The 22,094-nt window shown below is 43.2% G+C and overlaps 2 protein-coding genes across 4 annotated transcripts; both read right to left on the reverse strand.

Annotated features, from left to right (window-relative positions):
* Window positions 1-188: 188 nt before the first annotated feature.
* On the reverse strand, window positions 189-16,576 carry rusc1 (RUN and SH3 domain containing 1). Of its 3 annotated transcripts, XM_051407462.1 has the most exons (13): window positions 16,459-16,576; window positions 11,374-14,744; window positions 8,253-9,107; window positions 7,048-7,170; window positions 6,865-6,941; window positions 6,616-6,633; window positions 6,158-6,332; window positions 5,739-5,844; window positions 5,534-5,580; window positions 4,954-5,456; window positions 4,636-4,865; window positions 4,234-4,401; window positions 189-2,801 (listed from the first exon to the last, which is right to left on the reverse strand). In XM_051407462.1, the coding sequence occupies exons 2-13, from the start codon at window positions 14,615-14,617 to the stop codon at window positions 2,636-2,638; spliced, it is 5,712 nt and encodes a 1,903-aa protein (XP_051263422.1). In that variant the 5' UTR covers window positions 14,618-14,744; window positions 16,459-16,576; the 3' UTR covers window positions 189-2,635. The 3 variants fall into 3 exon arrangements, with proteins under 3 accessions (XP_051263422.1, XP_051263424.1, XP_051263423.1); XM_051407464.1 differs by lacking the exon at window positions 8,253-9,107; XM_051407463.1 differs by lacking the exon at window positions 6,616-6,633.
* Window positions 16,577-17,192: 616 nt separating this feature from the next.
* Window positions 17,193-21,838, reverse strand: fdps (farnesyl diphosphate synthase (farnesyl pyrophosphate synthetase, dimethylallyltranstransferase, geranyltranstransferase)). The gene is made up of 10 exons (XM_051407154.1): window positions 21,678-21,838; window positions 21,082-21,234; window positions 20,823-20,963; window positions 20,159-20,239; window positions 19,926-20,048; window positions 19,763-19,851; window positions 19,598-19,670; window positions 19,430-19,507; window positions 18,994-19,128; window positions 17,193-17,997 (listed from the first exon to the last, which is right to left on the reverse strand). The coding sequence occupies exons 1-10, from the start codon at window positions 21,678-21,680 to the stop codon at window positions 17,797-17,799; spliced, it is 1,077 nt and encodes a 358-aa protein (XP_051263114.1). The 5' UTR covers window positions 21,681-21,838; the 3' UTR covers window positions 17,193-17,796.
* Window positions 21,839-22,094: the final 256 nt, after the last annotated feature.

A 22,094-nucleotide genomic window follows, 5' to 3' on the forward strand; every position in this document is an offset into this window, starting at 1 on the left:
TGAGTCTTCACTTCCTTTGCAACGTGACACATGTACGTAGTTTCCTGTTACATTCAAGATAACAAATAACAGGACATGTCATTTATGTTTTCTGAGTGAGATCCTCTACATTTCCCCATGATGCTTTAACATATAAACTCTTTAACATAAATGTAAGCCCAACGATGTGACTCAAACAGTTGCGCAGGTTTGGTTTATACTGATCATTTTATTTGGTGTATTTACAAACAAGCACATGCAGGAGGTGGACAGTGACTGACACTATAGGGGCACTGAACTATATGCAATAGTAGGACGGGGGGGGGGGGATGTCTACAGGCTACATGACACCAGAGAGAGAAAGAGAGGAGGAAGAGGAGGTACAGAACTCATCATTTTACACACACACACATAAGTGAAAGTGCAGGATGTGCAGACACACAGATGTGTTCACACTCATCTCTGCTTTCACTGCCACATACGCTGCCATATCCACGCTCACACACACACACACACACTCAGATAATGAACCCAGATAGATAGAGAGACACTAGATGGGTCAGATAGAGCTATTCCCTCAATATCAATAAATAGTACATTTTTTTTAACAGCTTTTAAACAAATGCATTTAGACCATAACCTCACATTTGAACAAAATAATACAAAACCAAACAAAAAAACAAAAACTTGTTGACACATTTTAATGCATCAACCGATATTTTATATTCTATCTAGACATTATTTCTTGTAAACACCTAGGGATTATCCATTTGATGGCATTTTATTGGGATTAGAAGTTACAAGGTATGAGCACTGGCTTAACTGAATGCTACTGGACAGTTGCCATAGTGACAGAAATGTCATGCTACATGGCATTGACACAATAACATGAGGAAACTTTCAAGAACTGAGCTTTCCCTGATTCATCAATAGAAATTAAACTTTCCTGGAGGTCCTTTAGTGACCAGTTAAAATCACTTTCTTTTTATATTAACTATTTAAGCTTTTGTTTTAGGCATCATGTGCCAACTTGCATGAGAACATCAAATCTAAATTACTTTAAAATCAAACAAGGCTTTTAGTTGTACATTTAACCATATGCATAGTAATCAATACAGAATCTAGAGAATAACCAATAAATAAGTAATGTGTTTCATATGAGCAACATTAGAATCAACAAATCACTTCCACCACTACCACTATCATTAATATCAATGATTATGATAAGCAAACATGGCAGGAAGGGTTAAGAGAAATACAAAAGCTGAGGTACGAGGTGAAGACCAGCCACCAAACCTACAGACTTTACAGTAGCATGATGAATTACATACATCTGGGATTTTCTCACTGCATTAAATTTATGGTCAGATAGTGCTGAACAAGAGCTGAGCATAGTTTTGTGAGGTGTTTATTCCAACACACGTTGGCCCTTTGAGGTTTTGGATGAGTAGAGAGATTAGCTACAGATTGCTGTTGTCTGATAAGTGTGTGGGATAGATATTTTTTGGCATTCATTCAAAGCATTCATGGCACATTACAATGCATACAGTGTTTATGGTATGAGGCTAAATCTAAATATTTTATGAATATGATGTCAAGACATTGGCAATACATAAAGCACATAGGAGGGAAGATACTGGATTTCATACAACAAACACATATTCCTCTTTTTTTTGCATGTATGACAACCACTTAATGTGTGTAAAGTTGCAGAAGATGTAAAGATAAAGAATGAATCCATTCATTTTTAATCATCCACTTCCTCAATGTGGCCACAGTGTTAAGCTTGTGTTTCACTGTCTGCTTTCTCTTGTTCATCTATCTTTCTATCTATCTTGGTAATATCAATCTCAATTTATATACCTATTTATATATTTTTTTTATGTATATTTATACAGTCAAATATATTAGCAGAAACATGTCAAACACACATGAACCAGGCGATAAAGGTGAGAGGTCAATAGGGGTGAAAGGTCATAACACAGATCTACACAGCTACAATTCACTACATTACTACGCAGTATGCAACAGGAGCTACGGCCCAGTACTCTGACATGCTCTCTCAACTCGACAACCTGCATGCCACGACTCTCTACGGCTGACGGCTAGAGATATTAACGTGGCTACTACCAGGCTGTCGACTGTCACCGCCTCACAACAGGCAGCCACTGATCTGAAAGCACTTGAATCTGCTAGTGGTTGATTGCACAGAATTTCCCCGTGATCATGTTCAGATCAGTGGCTGACAAGGAAGGCAGAAATTGAGAAAAGGACATTTAAAGGGATACTTCACTCCAAGATCAAAGGTCTTCCAGTAGGAAATGATCTAAATTTGACTTGAGTCATTATTTCACACCATCTGCTGCATTCCTGCTGTTAAAATCCATTAGTTTAATGCTACCAAACTGGATGGATTGTGATGGGAAAAAACACCCATATGTTCATAAAGGGAGAGGGTTGCAGACTGCTCCTGATGCACGTAAAGCAGAACAGATGGTGTTATGCACTCAATTTAAACTCTAACCATGCAAGCGTGAAATATCCCTTTCAGAGTAATGGAGCCTCACCACAACCTCTCAATACTCGCCTAAAATATATATATATATATTTATTTTGCTTTTTTTATTGATTTAGTGCAGCAGTTATGGTATCGAAGTCACATGATGAGGGAGGTGTAGCCAATAGGCACCAGCCCCTCGTTATCTCCCTGACGACAGCGAATCCAGTCTTGATCGACTCCTCCTAACACCACAAGTTCCTCCCCTTTGCGGAAGGTGAGCTCCGAGCCTGCTCCGGTGTGGTCACACAGCGTTCGTACTGACCTGAGGACAGACAGCAGAGATCTTCTCAGTCAAAATGGTCTACATTAAACACCAACCACAAACAATAACGTCATCTCTGACATGTAGCCAAATCCTGGATGAGTCACAATGCAGGATCGCTCAATGTCAGACTGGTGAGTCACCAGTTATAGTCTTTCAAAGGCAAAAATAATAACAGGAGAACTTCTGGTGTCTCCTACACCCACTGGGGCTCTTAGAGGGGGAAATAAGTCATTTTAATAAGAAAGAAAAAAGAAAAGGGTTTTTATTTTTAACCATCTATTTTTTTATCCTGTTCTAGCCACGGATGAAGACATGTTTTTTCTTCTTTTTCAAAATCATAGTTTTTGAAAGTTTGAAATTTTGACACTCTCCCAGAAGTAGACATGAACTCATGTAATGTAAGTTAATTTATTTTTCATTGTGTCCAAAATATATCCAAAGTTAGATCCTACTTGGGACAGATTCCCAACACACAGATTTTTCTTACACTCTTTTTTTATTGGATAGGACAGCCAGTGAGACAGAAAGGGGGAAGAGAGAGAGAGGGGGGGGATGACATGCAGCAAAGGGCCACAGGCTGGATTCGAACCCTTGCCGCTGCGGCAAGGACTCAGCCGTAGCACTCTACCAGGTGAGCTTCTGGGGCGCCCCCAACAGACATTATTTTGTGTAACACCAGAGTCTGCTGCCTAGTCTACCAATACGTACAACGCTCTTGTATTTACCTGTATGTTAGCCCGTCATTTTATTCTATATAATTGGAAAAATAAAAACCTTCTTCTCATGCCGGGTGGTTGAAAGATGTCTCATTTGCAACTAGAGAAAATCTAATTTACCATAAAAGGAAAATCTGATAATATTAGGAAAATATGGATACCTTTTATTTATATTCTATTATTCATTGGTCACTGGGATAAAAGTTTTGAGTGACTAATAGTGCCCCCTTATGTGCAGGTAATCATGGTACAGTGAATGAGTGGTATTATCTGCATATTACTTTTTATGTGTATGTCATTTTTTCTTTGGTTTATTATTTCACATTTGTATGGTTGAAGCTTGTTGGGGATGAAGGGATGGGTTTTATAGGGAAGATGTATTGTGTACTGTTGTGTATGTATGTGTGTATACTGCTTTTTTATATACAAATTTGTGGCATTAATCCTAAATCTTGACTTTAGATTATAGCAACATCTGTTTTTGTCAAAATTGGGCTACTGAGATTTTAGGTCTGATTCAATAAAGGTTTTTTATATTTTTCATAATAGACTCTTCAGGACAATTTAAGTTATTTTGAAGCTTGTAAAAACTGCCAAAATGCAACATCCATGAGATATCAACTCTGAAATAGAGATTTATCTTCCACTTCAGCCAACACAAATGCAAAAGTTCACCCTCTATAACCATCTGCATCACGTTATGTCTGTTGTACCTGAGTGGTCTGGGTTTGTCATTCATCTCCAGTGCATCCACCTCTTTCTCTGACTCTGGCTGACCATCTCCCTGGGACCCTGGGACCCTCTTTATTATTGGGGTGGAGCTGCTGCTCACCATTCGAGTCAGGGCTGTGACCCCAGGAGCCAGCCACTGAGAAGGACGCCTGCAGAGTCAGACAGAAAGAGGACGAGATGATGACGAGGGAAAACAAAGAGACAATGTGGGACAGATGAGCAGAGAAAAAACACAGACAGTTACCATTCACACAGAAAACAATTTCAAGTACAACAGTGACTTTAGAAGTTGTTTAAGTCACTACAGTGGTTGAATTCACAAATCCATTACAATCTCTCGAGAGAAAGATGTACTAATGTATGCATTAAATTCATTGGCTAACCTGGTTGGTGGTATTTGACCTGGTGGGCTGTTGGGGCTTTTAGAGGCTCCAAAGAGCCTCCCCAGACCCCAGGGAACCTGAGCACCACTGCTGACCGGAGCAAAGTCACTCTGTGCCTGGAGCTCTGACAGATCCGTCCTCATCTCCCCCTTTTTCAGGTTCAGCTCAGCCAGGTTCTGGCTCAGTCTGCCTCCCCAGCGCATCACAGCTCCCCATCCCTGCTGGATCACCTATGATTTAAAAAAAAAATGTCAGCCCTGCAGGATCACACAAATGTATTTGACTACAATAACTAAACAACCCCACAAAGGTGAGTACCTGTCCTGCCTGCTGAGCAAGGCTGTCCTCCTCAATATCAGGAGGAGGTAACTCTCCAATTTCCTTCTCCTGCACCCACAACAGCTGAGGACTTGTCTGCCCGAGAGTGACCGAAGCCTTTATGGGTGCAGCACTGTCATGTGTTGACTCCCCTGATCCTCCATTCTTTGGATTAGCCAATGGGGACAATTTCTCTTTGGCTACCTGATGTTCTGGACTTCCAAAGTCTACTTCTGACAGGCTTTCAATATATCTGCAGCCTGTGATTTTGTTTTGAGACCCCTCTGTTGAAAGCTGGAATCCAGCATCCTGACAGGGTGGACTGGGGATCTCTGGATTGTGACCGTCTGGCTCCAAATGGTGGTGCTGGAAAAGCAGGTCGAGGTTGAAGGTGAGCAGGCTGAGAGGCTGCAACACGAGGAGCAGCTCCTCGAACAGAGGCTGGCAGGCGGTCAGTGACAGGCGCATAAAGGAGGTGGGACGGTAATATGTCTCCAGTACATCTGAGGGGAAGAGAGATGAGGGTTACATACATGCACAGCCACAGGAATGAGATGACATGTAACTGAAGGAAACTTACCACTGCAGGACTGAAGGTGGGACAGCCAGAGATCAAGATGCTTAATACTAAAAGAAAAAAACAGAGAAAAGAGGAAAACTGAGGATACAAAGAGGGCATATGCAGGCGGATCAAAATATAATATATTTAATTTTTTAACTACTAATTTGAGCACTTTTCATGCTACCAGTGGACACCAGAGAGAGGATTAGGAGCCAGTACTTACTTCAGTAGGCCAAGCAGGAATGCGTTGAACCTGTGTTTGCTTTGTCTGAGCTGGGGCAGCTCTCCAACTCGAACTTGAAGGGTGAACAAGGCCTGTGTTTTTGGACCTTGAAAAATGTGTTGAGAAAATATATGTAAAGAGAGCGAGAGAGAGAACGGGCTCAACAGAGGAACTTGCAGAGGTGAGCGAAAAATTTCAGCCAAACTTGGCACTCACAGGCCAATCGATATCTGCATCCTGTTGTTCGCATTATTCAGCATTTATGCACTAAAATCAACAAGTATTGACTGATGTGTGGGAAAATGAGAGACAAACGAAGTCCAGAGTTTTTATCATTAAGATCCAGGGGAAAATCATCCCACAGAAATCATTTCCAAATCTATAGATGCAAATTTTCCTACAATCCTTGCCATATCTACCTGGCTTGGTTGAGGCCTGAACAAGACTCCAGGCAGAGTTTGGCCTCCTGCCTGCAATCAGGTCACTCTGGTGGGGTTTCAAGCCATCGGTCAGCAAGCTGTGCAGGGCAGGGCATAGGCACTGCAGCACCAGACGGCCCAAAGACGGATTTATAGTGCTGTCTCCTGATAAGGCCTGAGAGGAGAGGAGAAGAGAGGAGAGGAAAATGGGATACAGTGAGGAAGAAGATGTGCAGTGATGGGGAGGGACGGGAGAATAGATGTGAAAGGATGACTCAAGAGAGAGGGAGGGAAGGAAAATGGGACACATAAATGGGGGTTTGAGAAAAATAGAGAGCGATAAGGGTCAGTATGATGTGATGAGAGATGATTTTGGGGAGGAAGGGGGAATTTGGAGTTAGTTAACAAAGGAAATTCTTAATACTACGAGATTGGGTTATCTAAAGATATTCTAGTACCTTGTTAACTGAGAGAGACTGAGGAGAGACAGAACAAAATATGTAGAGTCAGAACAAGAAGGAATGGAGGGAAAGCATTTTCAAAGATAAACAATCAGTTCAATACAGGATGCCACTTTGTTGCTCGACACAACGATTTGTAATCAAGAGTGACATGAGAAACACTTTCAATATAAACAAAAAAACAACAACAAAAGTTCATTCTGTTCTCGTAAACCCACGAGTGGTGTGAATTCAGCAGTGACTGACCTTCTGAACTACAGTCCGAGAAGAACTGAACTGGGCCAAGATGGCTTCCACTGCCACACTGACTGCACTGACCAGAGCTGGAGGGAAGAACAATGGTCTACAGTTAAACTGTAAGAGCTATAGACATCAGGGACAAAGATGCATTGCTGGACAAGTGGACACACACACAGGTGAGACACAGACCTTTTTTTTCCTGCAGGCACAGAGAGGACAGGCCCAGACCTCTCATTGGATGCTTCACATCTTCGCCCATCCAGGATGTCTCTGTCCTCTGTACAGAGCCAGCGAATGAGACACTGCGAACAGCTGACAGTGACAGTAAAAGAGCAATTACTTACTGTACAAGTATAAAAAAACAAAACAAATTCAACAGAAGCTAAATGAATCACCACAGACAGAAATACCATAACTAAAATATTTGTGTTTTTAGCAGGAGCAATTAAGCAATGAGAAGCATAGCGGAGTATGCAGATAGAAGCAGATGGTACTACTGTCAACAAACAGTGTGTAAGGACACCCTGTAAATATTGGTGAGCTTTCAACATCTGTATCTATTAAGACAACTTTCTGTATGCATCAGGGATAAACAGGATCCCATGCATTAATCTTGACTCACACACAAACGCACAAATACACTCATTATATAAGCATAAGCATACATAGAGGTAAGTGAAGAGCTAGGGGGGAAACAACTGTATAAGCTACCACATCAGTCAGGTCAGATAATTACATACATGTGCAAAGGGCAGGTGTTGTGTTGAGTGTGATGTTTCTATAAATGGATTTATATAAACTAGTTATATAAATACAGACATTCTTATAATGAACAGGATGCAGTGGACCTTAATTACTTTGAATGCACACACACAATCATTAAAAAGGTTACCTTAAATAATTATTTATATTCATCTTCAACAAGCTACTTGGGTTGTGCTTGGCATGAAATGCATGTTTCAATTTCAACATTCACAAAAAGAAAACAAAAACAACAGGTAGACAGACGAGACAAGACCGACACAAAAACAGACAGATAGAGGAAGACAGAGAGAAAGAGAGTGATGAGAGTGACTCTAGACACCCTCTGACAGGAACAGCTGTTACCCTTCTGAAGGCCCTTTGCAGATTTGAAAGGACAGTGTAGATAAGATGTATCAAATGACCTGCAGGGCGCTGCCTTCTGATATATAAAACAGCTACAGTTACCCAGTTCTTTCAAATCTGCAAATCCCCCTGGGTTGAAAGAGTGACAAAAAGTTTGAGGGTCACCATATCTAGAGCGGAGAACAAAGACAGAATCAGACAGTAAGAAAGACAAACATGCATGCGAGCAAGATGTCAGACAAAGAGAGAGAGTGTAAGATGTAGGGAGAGAGAAAGAGAAATCTTACTCGCCACGCGCGACTGCGGAGGAGCCTGGTGGAGTTTAGGGGGTAGGGGGGGTGCCCTGGGCGGTATAGGAGGGTAGAGGTTTGGATAGTAGAGGGGAGCAGCGAGGGCAGGCAAGGTGTGAGAGCGGGGGAAAAGCGGGGAGCTGAGGCAGGAGCCTGCTGTGCCTGGAGGGGGTGCTCCGGAACGCTGGGGAGGGGAGAGGGCTCCGATAGGGGAGAGGCGAGGAGGTGCACCCCTATGCAGAGGGCAGTTTTTAGGGTGGTAGAGGTAAATACTGGGTAGAGGAGGAAGCTCTTTAGATGTCCTGGCCTTGTTGCTGTTATGGTTTGTGTGGGAGTGTGTGCGCTTTTCTGAATACAGCGAATCCATGGCACTGATACTGTTTGAATACGTCATCATGATGTCAATGTTCTTATATGGGGTGGTGCAACCTGGAGCATCTGTGGGGCCACTAACAGGTGTGTCTGACTTAGTGTGTGTGTCATTCTGCTTTCCTGAGTTACTGCAGCAGAGAGAGTCGAAATTGCACATAGAGTCAGATGCAAAGTCCCTGTGTGTGTTAAAGATATTCCCATATTCACAAGGAGAGTCTACATCATAATCGGCCAGGGATTTATAGTTAAACCCTGTGTTTAAATCAGTGCTGGAATCATCTCTGTGTACAGGAGCTGTGCTGGCAGCAGGGGTCCACTGTCTCGTGCTGTGTTCATCTGCGGACTCCCTGCCTACATGGCTGTGGGGTCTGGGATCTGCAAAGGGCTCAGAGTTACAGTAGCCTAGGCGATAGGAAGGGAGGGCAGTGTGGAGGAAGTAGGGTTGGGAGGACTGGGCAAGGGACAGTGGGGGGGAGGAAACTGGTTATTGGAAAGGGTAAAAGGCCAAAAATTTTAATGTGCCGGAGTCAGGATGGAGAAGGCAAGCGCAAAGGCAAAGTGATATGAGGGAGCAAAGCGAAGCCATGGACAAACAATGGAAACAACAGAATGGGATGGTTAGGTGAGAAAAACAAGGAAGATTAAAGGAAAAAAAAAATGTGGCAAAGAAATGGGAAGGAGAGAGAGATGCAGAAAATGTTAGTGTCTGTCGAGAGAAAAATGCACATTCATGAGTGTACTCCAGCAGAAATCGTCATCATGTAACATCATGCAGTAATGCAGTATTTAAACAAGTCAAACAGTTGATTGACAGTTACACATTGACAGTGCATGAGAGTCAATGGAGTTGATTTATGAAGAGCAATAACCACAGTCTTTCATTTAAAAGGGTTTAACACAACAGGAAATGATACCGGGGCCATTAAAGAATCTCACAGCTGCACAGTAGAAATACTTAATCTGTCAATCAGCCACTCATCCCCCGATGACACCGTAATTAAAATGCCACTATCAATCGCAAAGATTCATCATAATAGGATCCAAGTTTTCTTTACGGCATCTGCTTTCACTTTCATTCTTGTGTTGAGAGCTATGAATATTAAGCACAAGAGAGCACAGTGAGTTCCAATATTTACGCTAACTTTACTGCAGTGCGTGCCACCATCACCTCTGGATCACCTTCTCTCTCCCTCTCTTTCTCTTCTGTCTGCCTTTGTTTTATACCTCTCTCTCTCTCTCTCTCTCTCTCTCTCTCTCTCTCTCTCTCTCTCTCTCTCTCTATGTAGCTCCTTCCCCACCACCCCTCCCCTCTCTCCAGCAGTACAGCATACAGTGTAATGCTGAGTCAGTCAACAGACAGCTGAGGTCTGTCCGTTCCTGCTCAATCACCATGTCTGTCTCTGTTAAGATTCAGAGAGACTGTGGCAACAGAAGCTTCACTACACTCAAATTACCTGAGACAAGACTGCTCGGTTATGGGCTACAAAATGAGCTGAAAAGCAACCATACCTTGGTTAGACTTGGGCTGTCTTTGAACTGTAACTAACACATGATACTTCCTATTTTTCTGGCACTAGCTCTCAGCAATTGGTTCATGCACAAAGACCCACCCCTTGGTCTCTTAAAGGTGTACACACCTATTGTTGCAGCATGTACCTCATTAGTAATTCATTTGACTTTTATAATCAGAATGCAAAGGTAAAACCCGAAGTAATGCTAAAATAATGACGTATCAATTTTACTTAACTACTTGGAATTAGCAGCAGGAGAACATGAGCAATTACAATTAAACTATACGCCCTACTGTATGTAGACACTGACAAACTAATAGTGTCTATGTAGCCTGCTGCAGTACTGCATGAGATAGGTAACTTGATCTTAGCTATCTGTGCAACTCTAGGGAGCAGGGGGAATAGACAGCAAAAGCATATTAGGCATCCCACGTTAATGGGATTTAAAACCAGTAAAGAGGCAGAGGAAGAGGAGCAGGACGAGATTTTAGGAGAGAAAGAGACAGCAGAAGAGAGTTGAGCTGGTAGAAAGAGGGAGGAGAAAGGTAGTGAGCTCAGTGGGCACTCCATTATCCCTCTCCCCCTTGCTCTGAGGAGTGGATGAATAATTGAATAAGGCAGTGATGACATCACACTCTGATAACCAGTGCAGGACATACTGGCTGGAAAGTTTCCAACCTCCTCTTTCTCCTCATATTACCTTCACTTTCTTCGCTGTCTTTATCCCTACATCTCTTTAAGCTGTTGCTCATGTTCCCTCTCCAGCTTCCACTGTCTTGTTCGCTTCTCCCGTCTGTGAGATCACCCTCTGTTTATCCCCCTTCATCACTTATCCATCATATCACGCATCATCCCTTTCTGTGACTCATGCTCGTCCTCCGTACTCTTCGCTCTCGTTCCATACATATTTTCCATAAATGAGTCAACGTTTTCACCTCCTCCTATTTTACAGTCCAAGGATATTATTTGTTCATCACTGAAGTGAACAAGCTGACTGTTTGTCTGTCTTTCCCCCATCTGTTTCTCTCCATCATCTGCCCATTCCAGATTTGTCGTCGTCCAAATTACACTGGGTTACACTGATTTGTTTATTTTCTCCTATACACACACACACACACACACACACACACACACACACACACACACACACACACACACACAAATGCACATACACACGCACAGACCCCTTCCCCAACGTGATTAGATTCAGTCTCGTCATGGAAATACCTACTCACCTGTAGTTCTTGATTCCAAAGTCCTTCCTCCATCGGCTAGTCCTCTCACCTCCAACTCTTCCTCTTCCTCTTCTTCTTTCCCCTCCTTTTCCTCACTCTTAATGTCCTCACACTCCCACTCTCTGCCCATGGTCCACAGGCTGCTGTCACTGGCTGAGCAGCCAATCTTCTGTGATGGGCACAGCTCTAGTTGTCCACCCTCCTTGTCAGCTCTCTGGAGCATTTCCTTCAGAGCAGCCATTGAGGTGAGGGCTGGTGGTGGCTGCATGAAGAAGGCCTGAGCTTGAGAGGTGTACTCCCATTGGTTGCCATCGCTGCCTGCCTTCTCTCTTCTCCACCTCAGGTTGTACAGTATGTCTGGATCTGGAGTAATGACTGTTGGGTCAGGATCTGGGTCAGTGATCACTTTTGTTGAGGGGGAGGCGCTCTTGTTGCGGAAACGCAGCTCTTTGAAAGTTGTGGTCTTGGGAGCTATCGCTGGAGATGATCCTGATGATATGAGCTTCTTTTGAGTTTCCATATGAGATTTTCTCATTATCAGGGGTGGAAGCTGCGGTGGGGCTTCACCATCAGGTGTGAATGCTATGAGCCAATCAAATCGCTCAGGTTGTGCAGAGTTGGCAGGGAGAGTGCTGACTTTGGTGGGTGGCAGAGAGGGGGGGATTGGGGGTAAGGGGCGCGGAGGAGGAGGAGGGGGAGGTGAATCTGGTAACTCAGCAGGATACCGGAAAGACTCAAAGCTCATATTCTTTTCTTTAGTTTCATGTGTATTGCTAACCCCAGTGCTATAGTAAGAGTCAGAAGTCAGACCGCTGTTCCTCTTCCTTCTCCTCGCCATCTCAGTGAATGACGTGGTTCTCTGTGTGTCTTTGCTCTCCTCTTTCTTTTTGCCTTCTTCGGCTATATCTACCCTTCGATCCCCATCCAACTTGCTTGCTCTGCTGCTCCATCGATCTCTGGTCATCAACTCTGTGTCACATTCCTCCTCATCCTCCCTCTCTTTTAGCCTGAACTGATGTGGCTCCACAGACCTGGACGAGATAACATTTTCTCCATCTTCCTCATCCTCTAACCCACCGACGCAAACACCAAGCTCCGGGCTGAGTTTGAGGAGCTCAGCCTGGGTCAATCCAGCAAGCATCAGTAGCTTCCGAATCTCCACATCCAGTGCATGAAAGGAGGGGGGAGGGGGGAGGGCAGGTGGGGGTGGTATAGCAGGGGGAGATGAGGAGGAGACTGAGATAACTGGGGGAGGAGGTAGAGGTGGGGGACGTGTGGTAGGAGGAGGAAGGGAAAGGGGGGTCTTTTCCTGTTCGGCTTGAAGAGCAGCGAGCCGCTGCGCCTCCTTCCTGGCGAGGTGGCGCCTCCGAGGGGGAGGAATAGGCGGAGTCGGGGTGGGAACAGACGGCGGTGGAGAAGGAGAGGTATAGAGTGTGAAGTAAGGGACTGGTTTAGAGGTGGGGAGAGGAGGAATGGATGGTGGAGATGGAGGAAGGGGTTTCTCACACCTAAAAGTGGTGAATGTGGGGGATGAGGAGTTTGGGGAGAAAGTTGTCAAAGTAGGAGAGGTGGACACAGCCATGGAGGTGGTCTCCCTGCTTATATTGATGTAGGTGTGGAGATCAGAGCTCACGCTGGCATGTCGCGCAGGAGGTTTGGGGGGTCTGGGTGGTGGCTCGACAGGGGAAGGGGTGAGGGAATCAGGAACAAGAGGCTCATCACAGTCTGATGGAGCAGTGAGATCAACCCCTGCATCTGAAAACTCCTGAGAGTCTCCCATCGTTCCTCCGCGACCTTTATACAACTTCCAGGGAATGTCGATGTTGCCCATTTCATCCATGACATCTGAGAGATCCTGCTCTTCCAGATCTCCAAGATCAAATCCCTTCTCGTGGAGTCTGGCGACATAGGCCAGTTTCACTTCCCTGTTCACCTTCTCCAAGCGATCCAGGTGATCTAGCCGATCCCTCAGAACATCCCAGTGTTGTTCCCCCTCCAGATCCCAACGAGCCACTTGGATCACCTGGCTGAAGCGCTCCATTTTTCCAAACTCCCCTACTGATTCTAGAAAGTCAAGCAAGCCTAGTTTGGTGACCTCAGAATCACCTTTGACTCCTAAGTAGTCAGGAGAAGGGGAGTCCAGGGCGGAGGGGTAGCCCTCATCTGGGGAGCAAGGGGGAATCGGGGAATGTGACGTTAAGGAGAATGGATTGCGGCTTAGAGGAAGGGATGGGGGTGAACGTGCAGGAGGCTGGCATTCAGGTGCTTGTGGAAGAGATTGCTCTTTGGGGGACAGAGCGACGGATATATTATCTTGGTCGTGGGAAGAGCAGATGGAGGTGGATTGATCTGCACAGTCAGACTCCAGATCAGAGCAGGAGCTGATAGAAGTGGAGGACGAGGAGGTGGAGGAGGACAGCGAGAACTCCAGGAGGGAGGGGGGACAGTCACAGCAAGAGGGGACCAGGGTGTCGTCATCTTCGTCGTCGTCGTCATTGTCAGCCTCCTCTTCATCATCGTCAATATCAATGTCCCCACTGCTCTCTTCCTCGTCATCTTCTTCCTCAACTTTTACATTTTTCTTGTTGTCCAGATCAGCACTTTCATCTGCATTCTTGCCTTCATTTTCCAGACTGGCAGCAGGGCAAGCAGAGGGCTCCAGCTGGGCCTGTGCTTGCAAAGGAGGCTGAGGCTGCTCTTTGGCCCCTTTCCCATCCTGCCTCTGGGGCAACGGGGCCGGTGGAGGTGGTAGCTGCAGTTGCTGTCTGATAGAGATGGTGTTGTTGTTGTTGTGGTTATGGTTGAACATACTGTTGTTGTCCTGCGGGGAGCGCCCATCGCAGCACAGACACGGGAGGCTGGGCTCGTTGCAATTGGGGTCAAGAGGGAGAACCGAGGGAAGCGGAGGAGGAGCGGCTGCTGGTGCAATTTTGGTTGCTGCCGATGCGCGAGCACTCTTGGGTTTGGGCTTAGTTGCTTTAGAGATGGTTGAAACCTGTTTTTGTGAAGCAAACCTTGACTGGCTTACGGGTGCTCGAGGCTGCACCACCACCCTGGTCCTGGTGGGTGCAGTGGGGCCTTTAGTAGCCCGGCGTGGGGAGGATGTGGTGATTGTGTTCATGTTTTTATCCTCCCTTTGAAAACCAGGGCCATGAGACTTTGGTGCAGCTAAAGCATTGGTCCGCCTGCTGACGTCAAAGCGCCGTGGCTTTGGAGGCTGAGAGGAACAGCTAGAGGACTGCATTGTGGGAATGGGAGTTTTTAGGATACTGTAATATTTCTGTTGCTATAGAAACAAGTGTTGTAAAGGCTGGGCAGATCCAAACTATGACGCGCCGTGACGGTCACATCTTGGCTTGACTCCCAAGATCCTGCAACATCAAAAAAGACACACAGTGATTAACGACTACGAGCAAATTCAGCTCTTCAAAGAAGTTTTCTTGCTCTACAAATGTTTTCATATAAGGCTAAGTCTTTGAAGTTAAACCCATCATCTGGACCATTCATTAAGCTCAATTGCTTTTGGGCTTTTCTGTTTTATAATTATCACAGCCCAAGTCCGGGGAGGACACAGCAGGGATATGAACACACACACTGCCTCTCACACAGTCCTGTAAAAAAAAAAAAACCCACTAAATCAAGCATCGCTGCTTAAGGAAAGTAATTTGAGCTGAAACAATTAGTCAACTAAATTACAGAAAATGAATCAAATAGTTGCTTATTCATAAAAATTCTTAAACATCCACTGGTTCCAGCTTCTCAAATGGGACTATATATGGTCTTTTATGGTAGTAAAAATCTTTGGGTATTGGAGTGCTGATCAGACAAAACAAAGCATTTGAAGACGTCACCTTTGACTCATCACTTTCGGAAACAGTGATGGTTATTGAGAACTTTTTTCTGCCATTGTATAGACAAAAATGCTTCATCAAGAATATAATCGACAGATCATTCGATAATGACAAAATTTGTAGTTGCAGCCCTTAAATAATGTTTTCTCCAGTATTACAGTGGCTAAATTTCTGTAATGCAGTAGGAAGTGCTTCTCTACAAATTTTCTGTAATAACATTTAAAATGTTTTATGAACTTGTTTGGTTAAAACAAATAGTTGAAAATCTACATAACAAGCGCCACTCAATTTGTATGCATCTGTTGTACTGTTTCCTCGTTTTTTTCAGATCCATCTATCTTTTCAAATTCAAACATGCACCCACACACATATCACATGAAATGATCCTAATGATAATAATTGTCAGCTAATTTATAGCTTAATAGCTGTCACTCATCATCTGCATCAGTCATGTTCAGCTTCACTGAGCACTGATATTCATGAGTTTACAGTAGTCAAGCTGTCTCCATCTGTGCCAGTCCATCCTTACAAGCTGACAAGAGGCAGCAAGATGTAGATCAAAAGAAATGTCGTTTAAAAAAAACATACCACACCTAAAGCAATGACTGAACATAAAAAGCAGATTTAACTGGAGCATGAAATAATCATGCAGCAGCACTGCACAACACCGAGTCTGCCTTTTCTTTAAAGCACATTTACCGACGGCTATTGCTCATATATTCCTCCACAGTGCCCTTCACATCACTGAGGAATATAAATCACTCAAGTGCTTGCTTACACAGGCCCTTTCGTCGGAATGGCCAATAAAGCCAACAAAGCCATGGAATAAAACAAGAAAACAGCATATCATCACATGTAATTTAACCCGTCCTCTGCTTAGTATTTACCCCTGCATGTATTGATCCCACAGAGCTGATGGAGACAGGGAGGATGGGAGGAGGAGGGGGAGGAGGGTACCTCCAACCGCATCGCCCTGATATACAGGCCCCTCCGCCCCTGTTATAACTCAAATAATACACATCATATTTAGATCCCAATTAAAACATAAAATAATAATACATTTTTACCTAAAAACGAGTCAAGAAAAATCACTGTTAATAGCGGAATGGCATGATCTACGCAGGCTCCGTGGGGGAATGGGAGGTTTTGCTTATCCGACTAGACAATTCTGGTTCGTCTGAAAACAAAATATATATAAATATACACAAATATTATAAATTAGGTCTCGACTCACGATCAGATTCAGGTAAAGATGGATGAAGGTCTCCATCTCATCGGGCTCTCTCACATCCCAGTCCGTGAGAATGTGAATCTCTCTCCGACGTTAACAGCCTCGCATCTGTCTTCTCGCGAGGATGTACCACCCCCCCCAAATCACCACCACCCACCCCCTCCATCCCCAACCAAACCACACCCCTTGCTTGCCTTATCATCACATCCAATTTATCTCGAGTCATTTTCAGCTTCACCTCCTTCCAATAATTGGTTTGGAGCCCTGCGTTCAGACGGAGACTCTCATTTGCTTTTATTTCTAATAAATTATCTGCAATCTGCGTTCGTGCATTTATTAGACTGCCTTCAAGAAAGTTAACTAACGTTCAAACCTCATATGCAGCCAACTATGGCTTCTTCTCATTATTTATCAATCTGTCTATAAAATTCTTGATAAATAGATTGTTTAGTCAACGATTCAGGAAATGCCCATTATATTTTGTCAGAGCCCAAATTGATGCCTTAAAAACACATTATTATCTAAAGAAAAGTTCCAAACCCAAAGATATTTATATATATATATAAATATATATCATATATAACAAACAAAAACATCAAATCTGCACATCTAAAAGAGCTAGAAAGATTTTGGCATTGTTGCTTGAGAAATAACTGGTGACTAACTGACTTTCAATATAATTTGTTTACTTTCTGCTCTACAGCCAACACAAAAAAAAAAAAAACAGAGAAGAAAAATACTGCTCATAAATTATTTATTAAAAGCAACAACATTCTGGCCAGTACAGACTTTATAGCAGCAATATAAAAATAAATGGAATGAGAAAACTGATCAAGTTTGACCCTTTGTTCTCTGTCAGGGTACGTCTACTATCATATATGTACTGTCCCTTTAAGTCCATAATCAATTCATACATCCAGTCCTACAAAATAAATGATTTCATTTCTATCTCCAGTGCCATGTGTTCTTCAGGGCAGACAAATATGACAGGTAGACCTTGTGCGATTAATTTCAGTGTCACTCTTAGAGACATCATATTCTTCAGCGGACATGAGTGGAGACACTGCACGTCATGCACTGGGTTCAATAACTAAACATTGAACAAAAGAGACAGGCCATTTGATAACATTCACAAATATCTACAAATCATTGCAAAGTTAAGAAACTGCCTGCAGGATTTCTAAATATCACAGCGGTGTTCGGGTCATGCTGTTTGTAGTCAGAGCCTTGTCCCTGAAAAAACACCCTCTTTAAAAGAGAGATGAGTTCATCTGTGTGTTGTGATAAAAGTCAAAAGTGAACCGGGCTGATGCACCTGACCCTCTTCATCACCGTTCCCTCTCACTTGTTCCTCTTGTAGATTTTCTTGGCAAAGTTGAGGAAGACTGAGTGAGGAAGATTTTGAGCGTGACAAGCGATGAGTTTCTGTAGCCGCTGGTAGCTCTCGTCTTCATATCCGTGGTACAGTGCTGGCATTTGCAAGGTGTTGTACAGCGCTTTGACCTTTTCTACACTGGTATCATCGTGGCGCCCGTAACATGCCTGAGGAGGAGGTGAAGGTGAAATTAAGTTTTGCTGATGTACTGGTGACTCTAGTAGTACTTCTGAAAAAGGTGGGATCAGAGGCCACCGTACACACTGAGGAGTCTAAAGATAAACATAAAACATGGATACCTTGGGCTCAGAAATAAGTTATTACAATAAATAAAGTTTCTATTGCTGCAAAGCATTTTTATTTGCAGAGTTTAAAAGTAGGAAATAATTTCTTATAGTGGTACACAAACTTACACTTACAGTTAAATCAAATTAGAGAATCTGTGAGCAGGTCATTGCTCTAATTTAAATGTATGATATAATTGTTTTTATATTGCTGCATAAGCGATACTAATGTTTTTAATATTCTGTCTGATGTTTTTGTGACGGAAACAGTGAATAAAACCTCCAAAGTATATTAACAATGTATTATAGTGCACTCCCACACGTGTGAGAGCCACAAGATCCATGCATACAACTCTTGGTACATATTTAAAGATTATACATATGAGTTTTAAAACATTAATATAGCAGCAGACAACAATTTGCTATGTAAAGATATAAAGCAACTGTGTTGCTATTGCAGCCTCTCTATGGTTTGTTTACATGGGCATGTGCAGCTGGGTAGAGCAACTGAAACTGCAGTTTCTCTCATCTATCTGGTTGAATTATGGATTTATTTGAACCAAGAGTTTATAATTGTTGGAACAGTGGACTAACAAAGACAGTTTTTTTTCTGTCTTTGAATGAAGTTGTGATGTTACAATGATATGTAAGGTAAAATTACATGCTTACATGATACATGATAGCGATATTACAGCTGTTAAACAAAAGGACTTTAAAGGATTTAAACAAAACCTGTGTTGGTGATTGTTGGAAAGACTTACAAAGACAGTTTTATTTCTGTCGCATTGTTTGGTCGGAGATTCTGGTGCTCTAGTGCACATTTCGTATATGTAACCTTTAAAGTGTTGAAACAGACAGGGTTGTTATCTAAAGTCCCACCTCCAGCTCTGCTCTTTGTTCGGGAGTCATGATTTCCAGGGCCTTCACCACCAGCCAGCTGCATTTGTTATCCTGGATGTCTGTACCAATCTTTCCTGTCACAGCAGGGTCTCCGTAACAGTCTAAGTAGTCATCCTGCAAACGAAACACATTGGGTGGTTATTAACTCTGTATATTTGACAGCATGTTATTACCTCTGCCAAGGAGGTTGTGTTTTCGGTGCCGTTTGCTTGTTTGTCTGTCAGCAGGATTACGGAAAAACTACTACGTGCCGGATTTTCATGAAAGTTGGTGTCACTTAATTTAACATTGTAAGTCCTTTGTAATACGTATATCCTTGCAGATTTGCGTATCACAGAAGATTGGACTACTGGCCTTGGCAGAGGTAAGATTCTAGTTCATTATGTGATGTGAAAGCGGGATGATGTGTAATTACCTGTATTTGAAAGAACTCTCCCATCTCAAGTAAGATGTGTTTGGCATTATTGTGTTCCTCTTCACTCTTAACTCCTGCCTACAAGAGTAAGGTAAGGAGTAGGACGTTACTCTATTACTTTTACTCTGTTACACTTTTGTCAAGTGTGTACAATGTAAACACACTCACCATGTACATTGCAGCTGCAACTGGGAGGTAAAAAGAGTAAAAGGCGGTCTTGTATTTCACAATAGCTTTATACCTGAAGGACGAAGAGAGAAAGAATTACACCTATTTGCTTTGGTAGCCAACATCCTTTTCTGCCACTTTGCTTTACAGATTTTATTTCACTACCTCTCCATGGTGAATCTGTTGAGGTCAATCTGACCAGGGGGAGCAGTCATGAGGTCCAGAGCTTGGCCGAGTTCTGTCTGGAAAGATATCTGAAACAAACGAAGACACAGTAAGAATTCTGTGTTTGTCTGTGTTATGTGTTATCAATCAGGACGTATAGTACCTCAGTAAATAGCTCAAGTAGGTGGACGTAGTAAGGCTGATCCCGGCAATGTCTGCGAAGTAGTCTGTAGATTGACCCTTCTAAAAGAAATGAGTCATTGATGGCATCCAGACCAATTCCATCCTTTAAAACAAACACACAGGATTCACCTTAGAAACAGATCAAACTAGTAATACAGGAAAAATAAACCACACTACAACAAAACATTTATTTTTCTATATATCAAGTCTCACCTTCTTGTACCAGCAGGGCTGTCCTCTCCGAGTCACAGATGCATCCATGATATCATCTGCCACCAGGAAGAATGCCTGAAGCTGCGAGCAACAGAGACACAGTTGTAACACGTAATGACTTAGAGAACGTAACACCCTTGTAAAGTGTCATTAGTCTGAGTCTGTGCTTGTGAGCTGAAGTTTTAGCGACACACTGGGAAACACAAAAAAAAAACTTAAAATAAATTAATATGGCAGAGATCAGATTTGACATGAGGATAATTTATTGGTTTGAGGTATAATAAACCAGTGTCTATGCTCTATTAACATCACCTTTGTGTCAGATTTCATCTCTGACGATGGAGATCTGACCATGATTTATTACACAAAAGATGGTACAGTACCACAAGCTCAATTATAATACATACAGGTGATGTTATTCTATATTTTTCTTCTTGTCAACATATACTGTGAAAAGACCAAAACCAACTATGCATCAGTATGTTTCTCAGTCCTTTCTGACCTCTCTGTTACAAATACATATTTAAATGTCAAAAAAGCAGAAGAAGAATAGGTTACATCAGGCAAAACCTGTTTTTGTCTGTTGATGGGATTTGTTGATAGTAAGAAAAATGAGGAATATTGCCAGACTTCTCCTTTTTAACATACCAGAACATATCCTTACCAATTCAATGCACCAGCCAATCAACAGAGCCCGCTGCACTACGTCCTGTGTGAGCTGATTGGGTGGGAGAAGCTCCCTCAGTGAGCCAATCACAGACAGACCACGGTTCCTCTTTCCTCCAGGAGAATTGTACACTAAAACCTACGAGAAGAACATGCAGATAAATGAAACAACAGTTCAGGACGTGAAAGGAGTAACTCACTAAAATACAACACACACACACACACACACACACACACACACACACACACACACACACCTCTCTCAACCTGCTCAGAGCATCCGCCAGCGCAGGATCGGTGAAGTCCCTCTCTACAAGCTCCGTCACCAGCTCCTCAAACTGGGTTTCAAACAGCTGAGGATCCGACAGCAACGCCTTCTTGTTGTGCGTCCCATTGCAAATGCTGTCTCCCTGGAAAGACGAGGTGCACAGCGTAAGAGAAGTGTGTTTTAACCTCAGCGGGGACACGGCCAGCCACATGGTCCGGATAGTTGTAGGGGCATTAATGACCCATCTCAGCAGACGTCTCATTCCCACAAACCAACCGTGCAAATGTCTCCGACCAAACTTAAAACAAGCTGCGGTCAAACCTATGAGACTGTACCGTAACGGGTTAAACACATAACGCTGGTAACTTGTTCCGGTTGAGAAAAAAGCCCACTGAGCTCAGTAAACAAGAGCAAGGATTAGGTAGCTCAGGAGAACCACTATTATTAGCGAGCTGCTCTTGTCGGGAAAAGAAGCGTTAGCTGACGCTAGCTTACATTAATTCCCTGCATCCAGTCTGTGTACAAGGCAACCTATAGCATATTAAATAAACATATTTTTTGGCGCACACACATTTCTTTACATACCATAATGACACTGCCCTCTTATTCCCAACTGTTCACTGTAATACCGCTAAATGGTTTATCTTCCGTTTCTTCGTATTGTCTGCAAACTGAAGTCTGTGAACGTCTCCTGTAACCAGGATATGAAGATTGTAGTTCACTGTCCCGCTACTGTCCGTTTTATTATATACCGGCGAAACTAAATTTCCCGACATCCTTTGTGAGTGGCGCGTGTGGGCGTGGCGTTCGAAGGCTCCATTTGACATTGAACGTTTTGATTGGCCGGTAGCATCGAACCAGGATGAGCTTTCACACTGGCTGACCAATAGGATTTGAGGACGGGCGGGGCTTAAGTGGAGTGGGGCGATTTGTAAAGAAAGAGGGATAAACGTCAACTATTTTAACTGTGGTTTCACTGATAGAGAGAAAAATAGATAAAAC

Source organism: Dicentrarchus labrax, unplaced genomic scaffold, assembly GCF_905237075.1.
Source record: "Dicentrarchus labrax unplaced genomic scaffold, dlabrax2021, whole genome shotgun sequence".
Classification (NCBI taxonomy): domain Eukaryota; kingdom Metazoa; phylum Chordata; class Actinopteri; family Moronidae; genus Dicentrarchus; species Dicentrarchus labrax.

Coding starts and splice junctions, on each gene's coding strand:
- rusc1 (XM_051407462.1), bottom strand. CDS start 14,617: ATGCAGTCCTCTAGCTGTTCCTCTCAGCCTCCAAAGCCACGGCGCTTT. Junction 4,866..4,953: donor TTGCTCAGCAGGCAGGACAG/GTACTCACCTTT, acceptor TTTAAATCATAG/GTGATCCAGCAGGGATGGGG. Junction 2,802..4,233: donor GACAAACCCAGACCACTCAG/GTACAACAGACA, acceptor GTCTGTCCTCAG/GTCAGTACGAACGCTGTGTG.
- fdps (XM_051407154.1), bottom strand. Junction 20,964..21,081: donor CTCTGAGCAGGTTGAGAGAG/GTGTGTGTGTGT, acceptor TTCTTCTCGTAG/GTTTTAGTGTACAATTCTCC. Junction 17,998..18,993: donor AACAAAGAGCAGAGCTGGAG/GTGGGACTTTAG, acceptor CCTCCTCCTCAG/GCATGTTACGGGCGCCACGA.